The sequence below is a fragment of the Ovis aries genome, chromosome 3 (assembly GCF_016772045.2).
Source record: "Ovis aries strain OAR_USU_Benz2616 breed Rambouillet chromosome 3, ARS-UI_Ramb_v3.0, whole genome shotgun sequence".
NCBI lineage: Eukaryota > Metazoa > Chordata > Mammalia > Artiodactyla > Bovidae > Ovis > Ovis aries.
This window is the reverse complement of record NC_056056.1, coordinates 133,235,518-133,250,546: the sequence shown is the minus strand read 5'-3', so window position 1 is coordinate 133,250,546 and position 15,029 is coordinate 133,235,518. Positions and strand designations below refer to the sequence as shown.

The window sequence follows — 15,029 nt, the reverse complement described above, 5'->3', positions numbered from 1 at the left end:
GCCTGGAAAGAGGGAGTGGTCTGGAATTCCATCTGTCTCTGCCTTCCTCATTGTCTTGGTTTGTCTGTCTGTCTGTGTCTTTGTCTCTGGTGGGTGTTTGTCCATCGATCCGTCTTGGAAACTGTGGCTCCACCCTTCTGGCCTCTACGGTCCCCAGCCAACGACAGCAGTCAGGGGGCGATGCCCAGGAAGACCCGCCCGGCGCCGGCCCCTCCCCTAGGGATTGCCTCGCCCCCGCCCCCGCCCCCACCCCTCCCTCAGGACCCAGTGACTGGGGTCTGTGGGCTGCGGCGGTTTGGAAGTCAAACCAAACCGGCAGATTGGGGAGCAGAGAAGAGGGGTATTGTTAGGGGGTCGGTTTCTTCTCTCCGCCTTGCACTGCAGTCTGTGCTCTGTCCAGAGATTCCAGGAGGAAGCTTGAGAAGAGGGCTTCCCACTCTGGAAACTGGTGGAGTTCGCTCCCTTCATTTCTCCTTCTCTTGGGTCATCCCTAGTTCTAGGCTTTGCTCTGTTTGTGGTTGCTCCACTTGATCACCCTGGCAACTTGAGAAATGATATCTTGGGGGCCCTAGAACCAGACTTCCTTCGCTCCTTACATTGCAAAAAGGAGAGAAAATGGATCCAAACTTCCAGCCTACCTGCCCTGATTTGCCATATAGTCCACCCCTAATTTTCACCCTTGTCTCCTCCCCAGCAGCATCAGGACACTGAATAGGTAATCTGCCCAAGCCCAGTCTGCTACTGGGTGGACGTCCCACACCACACTCAGAGGTGGCTGGCAGATGTCTGGGGGTGGGGGTGGGGAGGGGGTTTGAAAGGGAGGGGAAAGCTCTGTTACAACCCCCAAGGACATCATTAAAGCATGAAAGTGCCATCGGGGCTTGGAGACCAGGGCACCCAGGGAGACCATGATGAAAACATGTTTTGTACATCACGTGCCTTTCCCGTCCTCCCCTCCCCTTCCACCTTCTCCCCCAGGCCTGCTCTGTGCCAAGGCTGGTGCCGGCCTTGCCCTGAGTGCTTCTCAATTCTACCCCTTGTATCAGGCCTATTTTGCTCCTTGCCACTTTGTTAGTTGTCCCGGTAAATGACTCTGTGTAGAAGGTCTTACCAGCATCAGAAATACCCAGATCCGCACAGAATAAGGCCTTGACTTTGCAACACAGGATTTTAGGACTACCCTAAACAACTCTAGGAATTTCTTCCCTGAACACGCACCATTCATTAATTCAACAAATCTTTATTAAACACCCACTGTATGCCAAGCACTGTGCTGCTGCTGCTAAGTCACTTCAGGCAAGAACACTGGAGTGGGTTGCCATTTCCTTCTCCAATGCATGAAAGTGAAAAGTGAAAGTGAAGTCGCTCAGTCGTGTCCGACTCTTAGCGACCCCATGGACTGCAGCCTACCAGGCTCCTCCGTCCATGGGATTTTCCAGGCAAGAGTACTGGAGTGGGGTGCCATTGCCTTCTCTGAAGCACTGCGCTAGGCCCTAGGAATCCGTAGGAATCTCCTTGGGCCCAAGTATCCAAGGAAATCAGGAAAGACTTTGGGGACAGGAGGAAGTGAGGAGGAGAAGAGAGGGAAGGGAGGGCAGCAGAAGAGTATGTGCAAAGGCCCTGGAATCAGGGTCCTGGCTCCCAACCACCCTGCTCCCCCAGAAAGAAGAGGGGCCCTCCACTCCTGCTCCTCTGCTGGACTTTGATTCACTACAAGGGAGGGATGGTGAGCACCTCCTAACAGCCAAAGTGCTCTAGGACCCTAGGACATCTGGTGCTCCTGCCCTGGAAAGATTCCATCCATCCCTTCATCTCTTCCTCCAGAAAGGGAAACAGGCACAGATAGAGAGGAACAATCCACAAGCTTAGGCCCCAGATTCCATACGGAAAACAAGGCCCCACCCTGAGGTGGAGGGACTCGAGTTTGCCCTGCTGTAGCCTCACCAGACAGAAAACCTGTCTACTCTGAACTGTTCGATGGTGCACCCTCCCGCCCTGGGATCCAGCCCTGACCTGTCCCGCTCCCTGGAACGAGGAGGAGGTCTGCCTCCAAGGTTGCCTGGAGCATGTGAGCTAAGAGCTCCAGGTGTCTGCCAGTCTCCATGTGGGTGGGTGGAGCAGTCTGTTTGGTACAGAACCTCCATCCTGGATTACAGGGTTTTATCTCTCCTCTGTCCACTGGGGGGCTTCCAGCTCCTCCAGCTTAGACACCAAGGTTCCAAGCTTCTTCCTTTCTGAAGAAAAGGGATGGAGGGTCCTTTGAGGAGAGAATAGGTTTCTTTGTGGCTGTTCCTCCTCCAGAACTGGCTCAGAGGTCATGGGACCAAATGGGGTTAAGTTCTAGACCTGTTCTGATGACCCATTTTTCCTCCCTGGGCCCACACCCCCTGGGGCCAGGGTGTTGGGTGGGGCCGACCTGGCACCTCCACGCCCACATCTGGGACTTCCCCTAGATGGAAACTCCCAGAACCCTGGTGTCCTGCCTCCTCTGCCAGCTCTCCCACTTCACTTACAGTGGGATCTCCCTGTCTGCCAGCTCTCCTCCAGACTACATCTCTGCCTTAGCCCCAAGGAGGCCCCGCAGATGTGGCACCACCTTCAGGGACCATCTGTGATGTCTGGCTGCCCTTTCTAGTGGATTCCTTTGAAGAAAAGATGTGAGGCTGGGGGGAGGGAGTTGGGAAGCTATCCTTTGTTGAGCACCTACTGTATGCCAGGCGTTATGCTTGGCTTGCATATTACTCACTTAATCCACAGAGCAGTCCAGAGAAGGAGCAGTTATCATCCCATTTCACAGAGGGAACTGAGAACCAGAGAGGGTAAGCAGCTTGCCCAATATCACACAGCTATAGCAGAGCTAACATGGGAACCTAGGTCTTGGTGGTCCTGAGCTCTCCTCACCACCACAGGCTTCCTCTTCATCTGCAGCTGCCCACCTCTCCATGAGATGAGACTTGGAAAATTCAGCTCAATTCAACCCAATTCAGAAAATAGTTATTGAACATCTGCTCTATGCCAGGCACTGATAGGTGCCAGACCAGCAATCTGGAAGGTTGCTGACTCAAGGTCTGGTGGGAGAGATAGGTGTGTGAACTTCAGTGTCTAACTTCAGCAGAATGATATGAGCAAGGTGGTGTGGAGTAGAGAATGAAATAGTACAAAGGAGACACAGACGTAAAGAACAGACTTTTAGACTCAGTGGGAGGAGAGGGAGGGATGATTTGAGAGAATAGCACTGAAACATATACATTACCATACGTGAAACAATGATCAGTGAGAGCTTGATATATGAAGGAGGGCACACAAAGCTGGTGCTCTGTGACAACCTAGAGGGCCAGGGTGTGGCGGGAGGTGGCTAGGAGGGAGGTTCAGGGGCACACTTACATACCTATGGCTGATTCACACTGATGCATGGCAACAAGCATCAAAATATTGTACAGCAACTATCTATCCTCCAATTAAAATAAATAAATAAACTTTAAAAAAAGAAAAGAAATAGTATTTCTATTTTCTCCTTATAAAAGAGTATAGAAATATATTATGAACAGTGTACAGAGTAAATTGGAATATGAATACCTACTCGACTGCCATCCAGCTCAAGAAATAGAGTATTTCCTCCTCCAGAGGTTCCCATGTGACTCTCCCATCATCCTCTTCCTCTCTGAAGAAGTAACCACCATCCTGACTTTTCGGATAATTATTTCCTTCTTTTTATTTATAGTATTAGCACCTACATATGCATCTCTTTATAATATTATTTAATTTTGCCTGTTTTTTGTATAAACAGAATGACGCTGTATTGCCCTTTCCTGTCTGACTTATTTTGTTCAGCTTGTTTGTGAGAGAGACACAAATTGTCGCACATAACTGTCTTTTTCATTGTGGCAGAGCATTCAGTTGCATGAATATACCACAATTTTTTTTTTTTAATTCTACTGTTGGTGAAAGTTTGAGCTGCTTCCAGTTTGGCCTATCATAATGCTACTAAAAACATGATTGTACATATTTCCCAATATATACATGCAAGAGTTTTTCTAGGCTATAAAGCTAAGAGTCAGAGTGTGTGTGCAGGCAATCTCAATTTTTATCAGATAATGTAGAACATTCTAATCAGGAGCAGGTGTAAAATCAAGACCCATACTCCTTTCTTGCCTAAAACTCTCAGTGGTTTTCTCTTTTCCTTGGAATAAGATCCAAGTCACTGCTGTGGCTCCCAGGGCCTCTTCCTGGCTCTCTACCTGTGCCATATGACTCTCCTCTTTGCTTTTTGTACTTGCTGTCCTCCTCTCTGGAATGTTCTTCCACTAGCCATCTCCACGGCTCTCTCCCTCGCTTTCTTCAGGTCCTTGCTAGAATGTCACTTCCCAGTGGCACTGTCCCTGACCACTGAATTTTCTTTAAATAGTTGTTTATTTATTTGGCTGTGCCAGGGCTTAGTTGTGGCCTGTGCATTCTTACTTGAGGCATGCAAACTCTTAGCTGAGATGTGGGATCTAGTTCCCTGACCAGGGACCAAACCCGGGCCCCCTGCATTGGAAGCGCAGTCTTAGCCACTGGACCACCAGGGAGCCCTGGCCACTGAATTTTCTATTACAAAATTTTCCAGGCCTCCTTACCCTCCTCTCAGCTTTTGTTTTCCTCACAGTCCAGCCATCTGGGTTCTAGTGAGCCTCAGGCTGCTCTCCTGTGATCTGCCAGGACTTTTATCTCCTCCCAAACCCTTAAGTGGCAACCCACTCCAGTATTCTTGCCTGGAAAATCCCATGGATAGAGAAACCTGGTCAGCTATAGTTCATGGGTTCGCAAAGAGTCGAACACGACTGAGTGACTTCACTTCACTTCACTTTAAACCCTTAAGGGCACTTGGAGCTGACTGTGTGGTGGCTAGCTGCTCCTTCTGAAGGATCCACCTCTCTGAGTCACTTTGTATCACATCACTCTGGGTTTTTTTTCACAGCCATTCCATGCTCCTAGACAAGCTAATGTATTTATTTGTTTACCTGTTTGCTTTTTGTCCCCACCCAGCCCCACCCCTCACTTTAAAGGGCACTCCATAAGTGGAAACCTCACTGTCTTGCTCTATAACATGACCAGTACCTGCTGCATGATAGGCCCTCCAATAATAATTGTCCAGCGTAAAGTAATTAGCTTCCAATTAAAATAAATAAATTTAAATTAAGAAAAAAATAATTGTCCAGGCTGGTTGTCAGGCTCCCAGAGACAGCCAGGCCCTCCTCCTCCCCACAACACCTGGGACTTGCCCTGTCTGGAAACTCCCAGAACCTAGGTCTCCCCTGCCCCACCAGCTCCCATCAATATCCCAGGCAGAATCTCAGAGCATCTGCTGTGCTGCTGCTACTGCCCTGAGTCTCCTCTGGGGACTGTTTGGAAGTCTGAAGTGGTCATTCTGGCCATCAGGACTGGAGAGTGATGGGCAGGTGTCAGGTACCTGGAGCTCAAGAAATACTTTTTGATTGAATAAAGGGGAAATCTTCAGAGATGAAAAGGATCTTGCCAGGTGGAGAAAAGAGAAAGGGCACTGCTTGCGGAAGAGTGCACATCATAGTTAGAGGACTTGGTCTAATCTGGTGCCCATGGAAGGTGCTCTGTGGAGGGGAGGGGAGCCGGCAAGCAGGGAAGGGGAGGGCTAGCTGGGGAGGTCTGAGCTCCTGCCGGCTCAGAGAGGCTCAGCAGTGTCTTAGGTTTAATCCTGCCCCCACCCCTGCTCCCCACAGTTCCCCCTCTGACCCCACCCGTACCCTCCCCTTCACCCAACCCCCAGCCTGGCCGCTCCCCGCCACTGAATGGACTTCTCTCTGGGCCTGCGTCTGGGGCCTCGGAACAAGAAAGCCAGCCATCAACAGCCACCTGCACCCTCTGGACACTGCCCACCAGCTGCCTCCCCTTGTCCGTCCTGCCCCGCCTCTGCCTGTGCCTGCCCCTGCCCAGCCTGTCCCCCTCCCACCTGCTCCTGCACCACCTTTCCTTCCTACGCAGCTCCCTGCCCCTCCTGTCCTGGCCCCCCGGGCCCACCCTGTACCTGCTCCTGCCCTCCCTGCCCCGCCTGTCCTCCCTTGACTTATCCCCACAGTGCCTGCGGCCAGTGCTCTGGCCAGCACTTGACCTGCTGCCGCCCCTCTCCTTGCCCCATGTACCCTTGCTCCAGGGGTCGAGCCACCTGTTTCAGCTCTTGCTTGGGCTGCAGTGACAGCTGTGGCTGTGGTCGAGGGGCTGCCTGGGGACCTCCAGGCTCCACTGGCCACTGCAGCTGCTGCTTTAGGGGACAGCGCACCTCTCGGCACTGTCTGATTGTCTAGGGGGCAGTTGCCCCCTGGGAGAGTGCCCATCTCCTGGAGCACTTCTGCAGGCAGAAGATCAGCTGGACCCTCTCCCAGGCAGGGAAGGGGGGAGGCTGCTCAGAGCCCCCCGGCCTCCTCAATCCTGAGAGTGAGAGCCAGGCATCTGTTCTGAAGCTAGTTTCTGGACACGCTCTCACTGGTTCCAGAATCTCCTCTTCTGCAACTTCTGCAATGGAAAATGTTCTTCTCAGGGCCTCTCCTGTGGTCCCTGAAGGTGAGCAAGTTGACCACTTCCCCCTCTAGTTGACCTCCCTGGGAGACCCTTCTTGGCTCATCTTTTCTGTAGTTTGCGTGGATAAGATGGCTTCTTCATCTAGGGACCACGTTTTCTGCCTCGTGGACCTTCACCCATATCCCTGAATAACCCAAGAGTCTCTGAACCCTTTACCTCTCATTGTGAGCCTGGAGGAAGAGCAGTGGCTCTTGGACCAGAAGAAGAGGCTGAACAGAGGATTCTTGGTTCCTCCCTCCCCTTGGATATCATGACATCCTTTATGGTCCTTTACTTCTAGGAACCCGGTGCTCTCCACCTGGATGCCTTATCTTTCAAATCTCTGAGGGCTTGCCCAGCCTCATGACCCCAATCTTCCAGCAATAATCCTATCTGTTACACTCATGCTCATCTGGCAAGGGATGATGGAAGCTGGGAGCCCTTGACTCAGGTTCCCAGTGATTCCATCCACACGCAGCTAGTCATAGTCCCCTGTCCCTGGGAGTGGGGCTGGGGAGTTGGAGAAGCCACAAAGAGAAAGATGGAGCTGATAGATGCTGGTATCTGCCTGGAATTGGATCTTAAGCTGAGAGCCCCTAAGCATCGGGTCATATTCTCCAAGTTATCTGACACTGATCTGCTTCAGTCTTCTCTTTCTCTGCCTCGTTCTCTGGGACCCTTTGTTCTTACATATCTATCCCTGTAATCCTTCTGCTTATCCTTCCTGCTAGCTTTCTACGCCACTCTCTCCATTTGTTTCCTTTTTTCTATCACCTGGACACTCTACCTCCACCTAACTTGTGTCTTTATATCTGTTTCTCCCACTCTGTCCCTTCTTTTCCCCATCTAATTTAAAATCTACTTAACATACATGTCTTTTTCTTTCCCCTTTCCCTGTCTCATTTTGTATCTTCATGTTTGTTTTCTTCCTTGGTCTTTTTTTTTTTTTTTTTTAAACAGGACAAAGTTACATATAGTTCTACTATATGTTACAATTATTTTTTAAGTAGATAAATTAAGATCTTCTCCTTGGTCTTTTGACTCACCTCCTATTTCTCTCCTTTTCTGTCCTATTCTGCTTCTGGGAGCAAGTCACTAGATCTTTTCCATTTCTATTTCCCTTCTTTGTGTCTCTGTCTTTGTTCCTGTCTTTCTGGGTCCAATTCTCCTTCCCAATTCTGTTCTTCTGTTTTTCAATTCCTATCTCTCTTTCTGCCTCCCCAGAATCCGGCTTTCTGTCTGTCTCTCCCTATCTCTCTGGGTCCTGCAGCTTCCTGCACACAGGCCTACGTCATACCCATCTCATTGCTGTCCAAGGGCCAGGACACCAAGTCTTCCATTGTCCTCCAAACAGCCCATGTCCTGGAGTGAGCAAGGGCTGGACATAGCTACCAAACAGTCCCTTTGTCCCCTGCCCACTGTCCAGGCCATCTTATCCTCACTCAGCTCTAAGTCCAAACCTTTTTTCTCCCAACTTCATATTCTGAAAATTGGCAACTGAAAAAAAAAGAATTATGCATTTATGCTACCTGTCCTGTGTAAACTATATTTCAGGGTGGTCAAATAGCTCCAAGTGGTGAAGAAAATTTTTTTTTTACAGAAGAACTCCAGCTGATGTAGAAGAAATATGGAATTAGGAAAATCACCATTTTTGCAACCCCTAATGAAATAACTGATCAAAACAAGACTCTTCAATGGATGAAGCTAAGGATGGTGGTTGATGGAGAACTTTACGATGGAGGAATGAAGCTGTAACTACCTGACCCTACTGATGAATCTGAGCATTACTAAAAAGAGCACCACCACATAGCCTGTACCTCCTGATATGATGCAATCTGAAGCACTCAGCACCACCTGTGAAGGACTCTTGCCAAACAAAGAAACAAACAAAAAAAACTGAACATGATTCTAATCAAACCCTACTGCTAACCTCCATTTAATAGGAAATATGGGGGGGTGGAGAACAAATTAAATGGCACAACAAGGAAGTAAAACAAAATATCCAGAATGTGGGGCATTCTAAAGGAAATCTGACCTGATTTCTTTGACCAGTCAATGGCTGAAGAGGAGGGTCAATGAGAGGGGGGCGTACAAAGACAGCTACTACACAGAATAAGTGGACCTTGTTTGATTCCTGATGGGAACCTCCCAATTGTAAAAAGACATTTTTAGACTGTTGAAAACATTTAATTATTTATTTAACATTTAATTAAACATTTAATTTAATTATGAACTGAGTACTTACAATGCCAAGGAATCAGTGTTGATTTTGTTAAATGTGAAAATGGCCTTGAGGTTATGTAAGAAAAGGTCCTTATTTCCTAGAGATGCATACTGAAGCATGGAATGAAGTGATGTATTTAAGTATTTTGGCAAATAAAAGAAAGGAGGAGAAGGAACAAAGGGATAAAAATCAATATTGTTGAATTAAGTATATAGGGTTTCATAGAACCTCTCTACCTTTATTTGAACATTTTCATAATAAAAGTTTTAAATGATGCTCCTCTTGTAGGCATGGTTCCTAGTAATTCCCAGAGCATCCTCCCTGCCTGCTCTGAAAGCCAGACTTCCCCTGTAACTCCCCACATACAGATCCTGGTCCTTCTTGCCCTCTACTGGAAGTGGGTCCTAGAGATGGATTTGCCCTCCCAGGATATTCTCTATCCCTTCCAGTCCTCTGCAGCTCTGCAGGCACATATCCCATGTAAAGGATCTTTCTCAGCTGTGCTTCACAGCTCTGAGGGGCCAGGGGAACCATAAAGAGTAAACGTATTTTGAATAGGTCCTATGATAAAAATAATCCAAAATAATGTAACCTTTCCTAAAGTCTTTCTTAGGTGCTTCTGAGAAAACTACAACTCAGTAATGGAGAACATTGGCCTCCATCCCGGAAAACAGAAGACAAGGCATGTAAGGCCATCCTGTCCCACTCCCTGCTATCATTCAGGGTGACCTCCTCCCTCAAAGAAAAGATCACCAGGAACTGAGAGACTGGGCGTCAGGAGATCAAGGATTTTCAGTCCAGGACCAGGATGGAGGGCATTTGGATTCCCCCATGCCCTCACTCACTGAGTGACCTTGGGAAATCATGATTTTTGAGCTTTGTGCTTCTAGACGAAGCATGGGAACCGATACCCTTCTCTATTCTCTAGAAGTTTGCCAGTTAGGGATAAAGGCACTTTGGAAATTATGGAATATAAATCTCAGATGTTTATCATAAGAAAGTATTTCTCAAGTTATAATTCCAGACTCTCCCACCCTTCTTTAGTATAAAGAAAACTAGCACTTACTAATCACCTGTGCAAGTGGGTGAACACATTTAATCTTCTCAGAAATCACGAGAATGGAATTGGGAAGATCTGGGTCCCCGTTCTGACTCGACCTCTTACCATGTAAGTCTTGTCATGTCACTTAACCTTTCCAGTTCTGAAGTACCTACCTAACAAGTCGTTGAGACAGTTAAACACTTCATCTATAGCAGTTGGCCCAGGACTTCCTAAAACAGAGCTTAGGTGTAATACATAATAACTGATGCACTTCCGTGGTGGTCCAGTGGTTAAGAACCCACTGGCCAATGCAGGGTACACAGGTTCAATCCCTGGTCCAGGAAGATTCCATATGGCACGGGGCAAACAAGCCCACATGCCCAACTACTGAACCCCACATGCCCTAGAGCCCATGCTCTGTAAAAAGAGAAGCCCTCACACTGCAACTAGAGTAGTTCCCACTGGCTGCAACTAGAGAAAGCCCATGCAACAATAAAGATTCAGTCCAGCCAAAAATAAATAAGTAATATTAAAAAAAAGTTTGATAAGTGTTACCAGCTAATAAAGACCAGCACTCTTTAGAATAATCTACATGTATTATCTTACTAATTTATTTATTCATCTGATATTTATGGAATGCCTTTTATGTCCCATTAAATGTTTCAAGTACTGGAAATATAAGTGAACAAAGCAGAAATTTGTAGGGAGAAGCAGCAGTAAGTGAAATATATAGTGTGCCAGATAGTACTAAGTGCTATGAAGAAAAGGCAGCAAAGGAGAATAGAGAGTTGGAAGGGAAGCAGGTAGGTTACTATGGCAGAGGTGGTGCTGCCTTTTCAACAGCATGAGCAAGGAAGGCCTCTCTGATGACACTTGAACAGAGAATTGTAGGAGCTGCAGGAGGGAACCATGTGGATATCTGGGAGAACCAGAGCTTCACAGGGCACAGTGTGCAAAGGCCCTAGTGATAACCAGTGTAGATGGAGTAGAAGGCGCAGGAGGGAAAATGGTAAGAGATGAGGTCAGAGAAGTGGCAGCGGAAAAGAGGACAAAGGAGTTTGTAGGCTATTATGATTTTGGCTTTTTCGCTTAGTGAGATAAGAAGCCATTGGAGGGTGGTTTTTTTGTTTCGTTTCGTTTTAAAATATTTATTTACTTATTCGGCTTCCTCCAGTCTTAATTATGGCAGGTGGGATCTTCCTTTCAGCATGTGGGATCTAGTTCCCTGACCAGGGATGGAACCCAGGCCTCTTGCATTGGAAGGAGGAGTTTTAGCCACTGGACCACTAGGGAAGTTCCCCCTGGGAGGGTTTTGAGGAGATAATACTAAAGCTGGAAAGAAGTTAAATAAACCTTTCCCAGGTACCACAGCTGTAGCAGAGGGTGGGCGTCCAACTCCAAGGCTGAAGTTCTTAACTCTTGACTGCCACTGAACTTTAAAGCCTTTTTCAGTTGGGCGCTGCTCTCCTATGATGCAGACCAAGAAACTGGGACACTGAGAAGTCATATGGCTTGCCCGAGGCGACACAGCTGGTAAGTGATAGGGGTGGGATTTGAGCCTTAGCGGTCTGCAAGCCAAGTCCACGTCCTTTACACCACACTGCCTCCCTCAGGTGTCTGAGCCATACTGACTTCTGGCCAGGAAGTCACTATCGTGGGAGAAAAGAAAATCGAGAAGCCCGTCTCGGCTTAGGGTGACGATGTTCCTTAAGAAGATCAAACCCCGACTCTGCGGAACTGCTGGCATTGTCTTAGGCACAGCAGCGCTCCGTAACCCACGACACGGAGGAAGAGACTGAAAATGGGTCTTTATTTCCAGGAGGTTCGGTAGGTATCCGGGAGTCGAAGAAGCGAGTGTCATGGGAAGGCCACGGATGGGAGTGAACCAGGAGCAGAAACGGCGACCACCACCGCCTCCAGTCTTGGCCTCGCCGGCGTCCGGAGGTTGCAGACGAGTCGCGGCTAGAGGGCGGAGCAGGGGCGGGGTTTGAACGCCGCGCCCCCGTCACGTGATGGGGCCATCATGGCGGCGGCCAGAGGCCTCCCAGGCTCCCGGAAGCAGGCTGTGAGGGGCGGGCGCGCTGGTGGAACCCGAGCCGGAGCCAGAGCAGGAGGTAGAGCGGGAAGGGCGGCCGGGCGGCCTGGAGCCGGACGTGTCCGGAGCGTCCCCGCAGACCGGGGCAGCAGGTGAGACCAGGGTCTGGGCAAGGCGCGAGCGTGTGTGGCGGCGGCAAGCGGGGTCTAGGGGGCGCAGGCGGGGGTGCCCTGACCCGAAGGAGGGGGAAATCTGAGATGCACGCGCGTGGCCTGAAGCAACTCTAGAGGCCTGCGCGGGTGGTAGGGATGCCTGGGACAGATGACGAGACCTCGAGGACAAAAATAGGCTCCCCAGAGAGGATGGGAGGTAACAGAAGGAAGTACAGTGTGTAAACGCTGTTACGGGGAAGGGCAGCAGCCCCTTAACTTGCGGGGCTGGGATTAGGTACTCCCTCTTTGCTCTGCCAGGAAAGGGTGGGGCGAATGCTCAATCTTCTCTCCTCTCACACCCCTCCCTGCCCCAGAGTGTCCCGCTCTGGCGGGCCACTCCTCCCACCCACCCAACTGGTCCCTCCGGTCTGAGCTCTGGGGGAGTGGAATTGAGGGGTTGGGGAGTGCTGTTGGCAGGGGTGGGGGTTGGGTGGATCCGCTTTCTGCTTAGACAGGCAGCCCCTGGACAGCGCTACCCGGGCAATGGATGTGACTCTGAAGCCCCCTTCTCTTCCCAGGTCGTCCGGGGGCCGGCCATGCTGGTGACTGCTTACCTTGCTTTTGTGGTCCTCCTGGCCTCCTGCCTGGGGTTGGAGCTGTCAAGATGCCGGGCTAAGCCCTCTGGAAGGGCCTGCAGCAATCCCTCTTTTCTTCGGTTTCAACTGGACTTCTATCAGGTCTACTTCCTGGCCCTGGCAGCTGACTGGCTGCAGGCCCCCTACCTCTACAAACTGTATCAGCATTACCACTTCCTGGAGGCACAAATTGCCATCCTCTACGTCTGTGGCCTTGCCTCCACCGTCCTCTTTGGACTGGTGGCTTCCTCCCTGGTGGATTGGCTGGGTCGCAAGAAATCTTGTGTCCTCTTCTCCCTCACTTACTCACTCTGCTGCTTAACCAAACTCTCCCGAGACTACTTTGTGCTGCTGGTGGGCCGAGCGCTAGGTGGGCTATCTACAGCCCTGCTCTTCTCAGCCTTCGAGGCCTGGTATATCCATGAGCACCTGGAACGGCATGACTTCCCCGCCGAATGGATCCCGGCTACCTTTGCCCGAGCTGCCTTCTGGAACCATGTGCTGGCTGTAGCGGCAGGTGTGGCAGCTGAGGCCGTGGCCTGCTGGATGGGCCTGGGGCCTGTAGCGCCCTTTGTGGCCGCCATCCCTCTCTTGGCTCTGGCTGGGGCCTTGGCCCTTCACAACTGGGGAGAGAACTATGATCGGCAGCGTGCCTTCTCTAGGACCTGTGCTGGTGGCCTACGCTGCCTCCTGTCGGACCGTCGTGTGCTCCTGCTAGGCACCATCCAGGCCCTGTTTGAGAGTGTCATCTTCATCTTTGTCTTCCTCTGGACGCCTGTGCTGGACCCACATGGGGCTCCGCTGGGCATCATCTTCTCCAGCTTCATGGCAGCCAGCCTACTTGGCTCTTCCCTGTACCGCATCGCTACCTCCAAGAGGTACCACCTTCAGCCCATGCATCTACTCTCCCTCGCTGTCCTCATCGTCGTCTTCTCCCTCTTCATGTTGACGTTCTCCACCAGCCCAGGCCAGGAGAGTCCAGTGGAATCTTTCATAGCCTTCCTTCTTATCGAGCTGGCCTGTGGACTGTACTTTCCCAGCATGAGCTTCCTGCGGAGAAAAGTGATCCCTGAGACCGAGCAAGCTGGTGTCCTCAACTGGTTCCGGGTGCCCCTGCACTTACTGGCCTGCCTGGGGCTCCTGGTCCTCCATGACAGCGATCGCAAAACGGGTACTCGGAATATGTTCAGCATCTGCTCCGCCGTCATGGTGATGGCTCTGCTGGCAGTGGTGGGACTCTTCACTGTGGTCAGGCACGATGCTGAGCTGCGGGTGCCCTCGCCCACCGGGGAGCCCTACACTCCTGAGCTCTGACCCTGTTCTAGGACCAGGGAGCTGGGATGGACCCTTGAACCCCACCTCTCCAGGGCTGAACAGATCTCTCTGTGACCCCTCAGCCTGTCCGGGGGCTCCTCCTGTCAGTGCTTTGGGTTGGGAAGCACATGGGGTGATGGCCTGGAAAGAAGATGCCAAAAGTTGCCTCTGTGTCACTCCCATCCCCCTTTCCACTTTAAAATAAACAATTTTAATTGATCATTGATCTCATTTACTCATCCTCACCTGTACCCACCTCAGTAGTTCTTATGAGGGGGCAGCTGGAGGTTGTGAGGAGAGAGGTGGGGTTACCAGTGGAACGTTTGTCTTTCTAGCTTCACTAAGACTTGTTTAGTCGCTAAGTTGTGTCTGACTCTTTGTGACCCCCATGGACTGTAGCCTGCCAGGCTCCTTTGTCCATGGGATTTCCCAGGCAAGAGTACTGAAGTGGGTTGCCATTGCCCTTTCCATGCGATCTTCCTGACCCAGCGATTGAACCCACGTCTCCTGCATTGGCAAGCGGATTCTTTACCACTGAGCCACCAGGGAAGCCCTCTCTAAGACTGCCTCCACCTTAAACTGAGAACTGTGGAATTGCCTTTCAACAGAAATGGGTGGGAAAAGCCTGAGGCTCTGAGGTCCTCCATATCTTGTTACCCTGGAGACAGGCACCCTCCCCATTTGCCAAGCAAAAACCTTACTCCACATCCAGAGTGAGACAATCTCTGGAGCCTATGGAGTAGATGTCCAAGCCACTGAGCAAAGATTCCAGGGGCTCGAGCTGCTTCTGTGACCACCCCTTGCGGCAAATCCAGAGGCTTGCTGCATGAATAGGCTTGCAGCTCAGCACATGCGTGCCGCTTGCCTTCTGCCTCTCTGACCAAAAATGCACCCCTTGTCCACATCACCTGGGTCCATCAGGGCCTGTATGCTTGCATGAAACCCAAGTGAAGGGCTGAAGAGGAGAGAGCAGTGATTGGCTGACAGACGGTGATCTTGTCTGTAGCTGATTGTTCCCCACCCTGAGTGAGTGAGGGTGAGGGAGGCATCAGGGCAG

The 15,029-nt window shown here is 50.6% G+C and overlaps 2 protein-coding genes across 2 annotated transcripts; both read left to right on the top strand.

Moving 5' to 3' along the window:
• Positions 1-5,780: 5,780 nt before the first annotated feature.
• On the top strand, positions 5,781-9,070 carry LOC132659431 (sperm mitochondrial-associated cysteine-rich protein). Its single transcript, XM_060412547.1, has 2 exons — positions 5,781-6,573; positions 8,171-9,070. Exon 1 carries the CDS (start codon positions 5,805-5,807, stop codon positions 6,315-6,317), a length of 513 nt encoding a protein of 170 aa, XP_060268530.1. The 5' UTR covers positions 5,781-5,804; the 3' UTR covers positions 6,318-6,573; positions 8,171-9,070.
• A 2,849-nt stretch (positions 9,071-11,919) lies between these two features.
• MFSD5 (major facilitator superfamily domain containing 5) lies at positions 11,920-14,192 on the top strand. Its single transcript, XM_004006308.5, has 2 exons — positions 11,920-12,023; positions 12,602-14,192. The coding sequence occupies exon 2, from the start codon at positions 12,620-12,622 to the stop codon at positions 13,970-13,972; it is 1,353 nt and encodes a 450-aa protein (XP_004006357.1). The 5' UTR covers positions 11,920-12,023; positions 12,602-12,619; the 3' UTR covers positions 13,973-14,192.
• Positions 14,193-15,029: the final 837 nt, after the last annotated feature.

Bases quoted from the DNA above. Each gene is read 5' to 3' on its own strand.
- MFSD5 (XM_004006308.5), top strand. From the start codon at position 12,620: ATGCTGGTGACTGCTTACCTTGCTTTTGTGGTCCTCCTGGCCTCCTGC.
- LOC132659431 (XM_060412547.1), top strand. From the start codon at position 5,805: ATGGACTTCTCTCTGGGCCTGCGTCTGGGGCCTCGGAACAAGAAAGCC.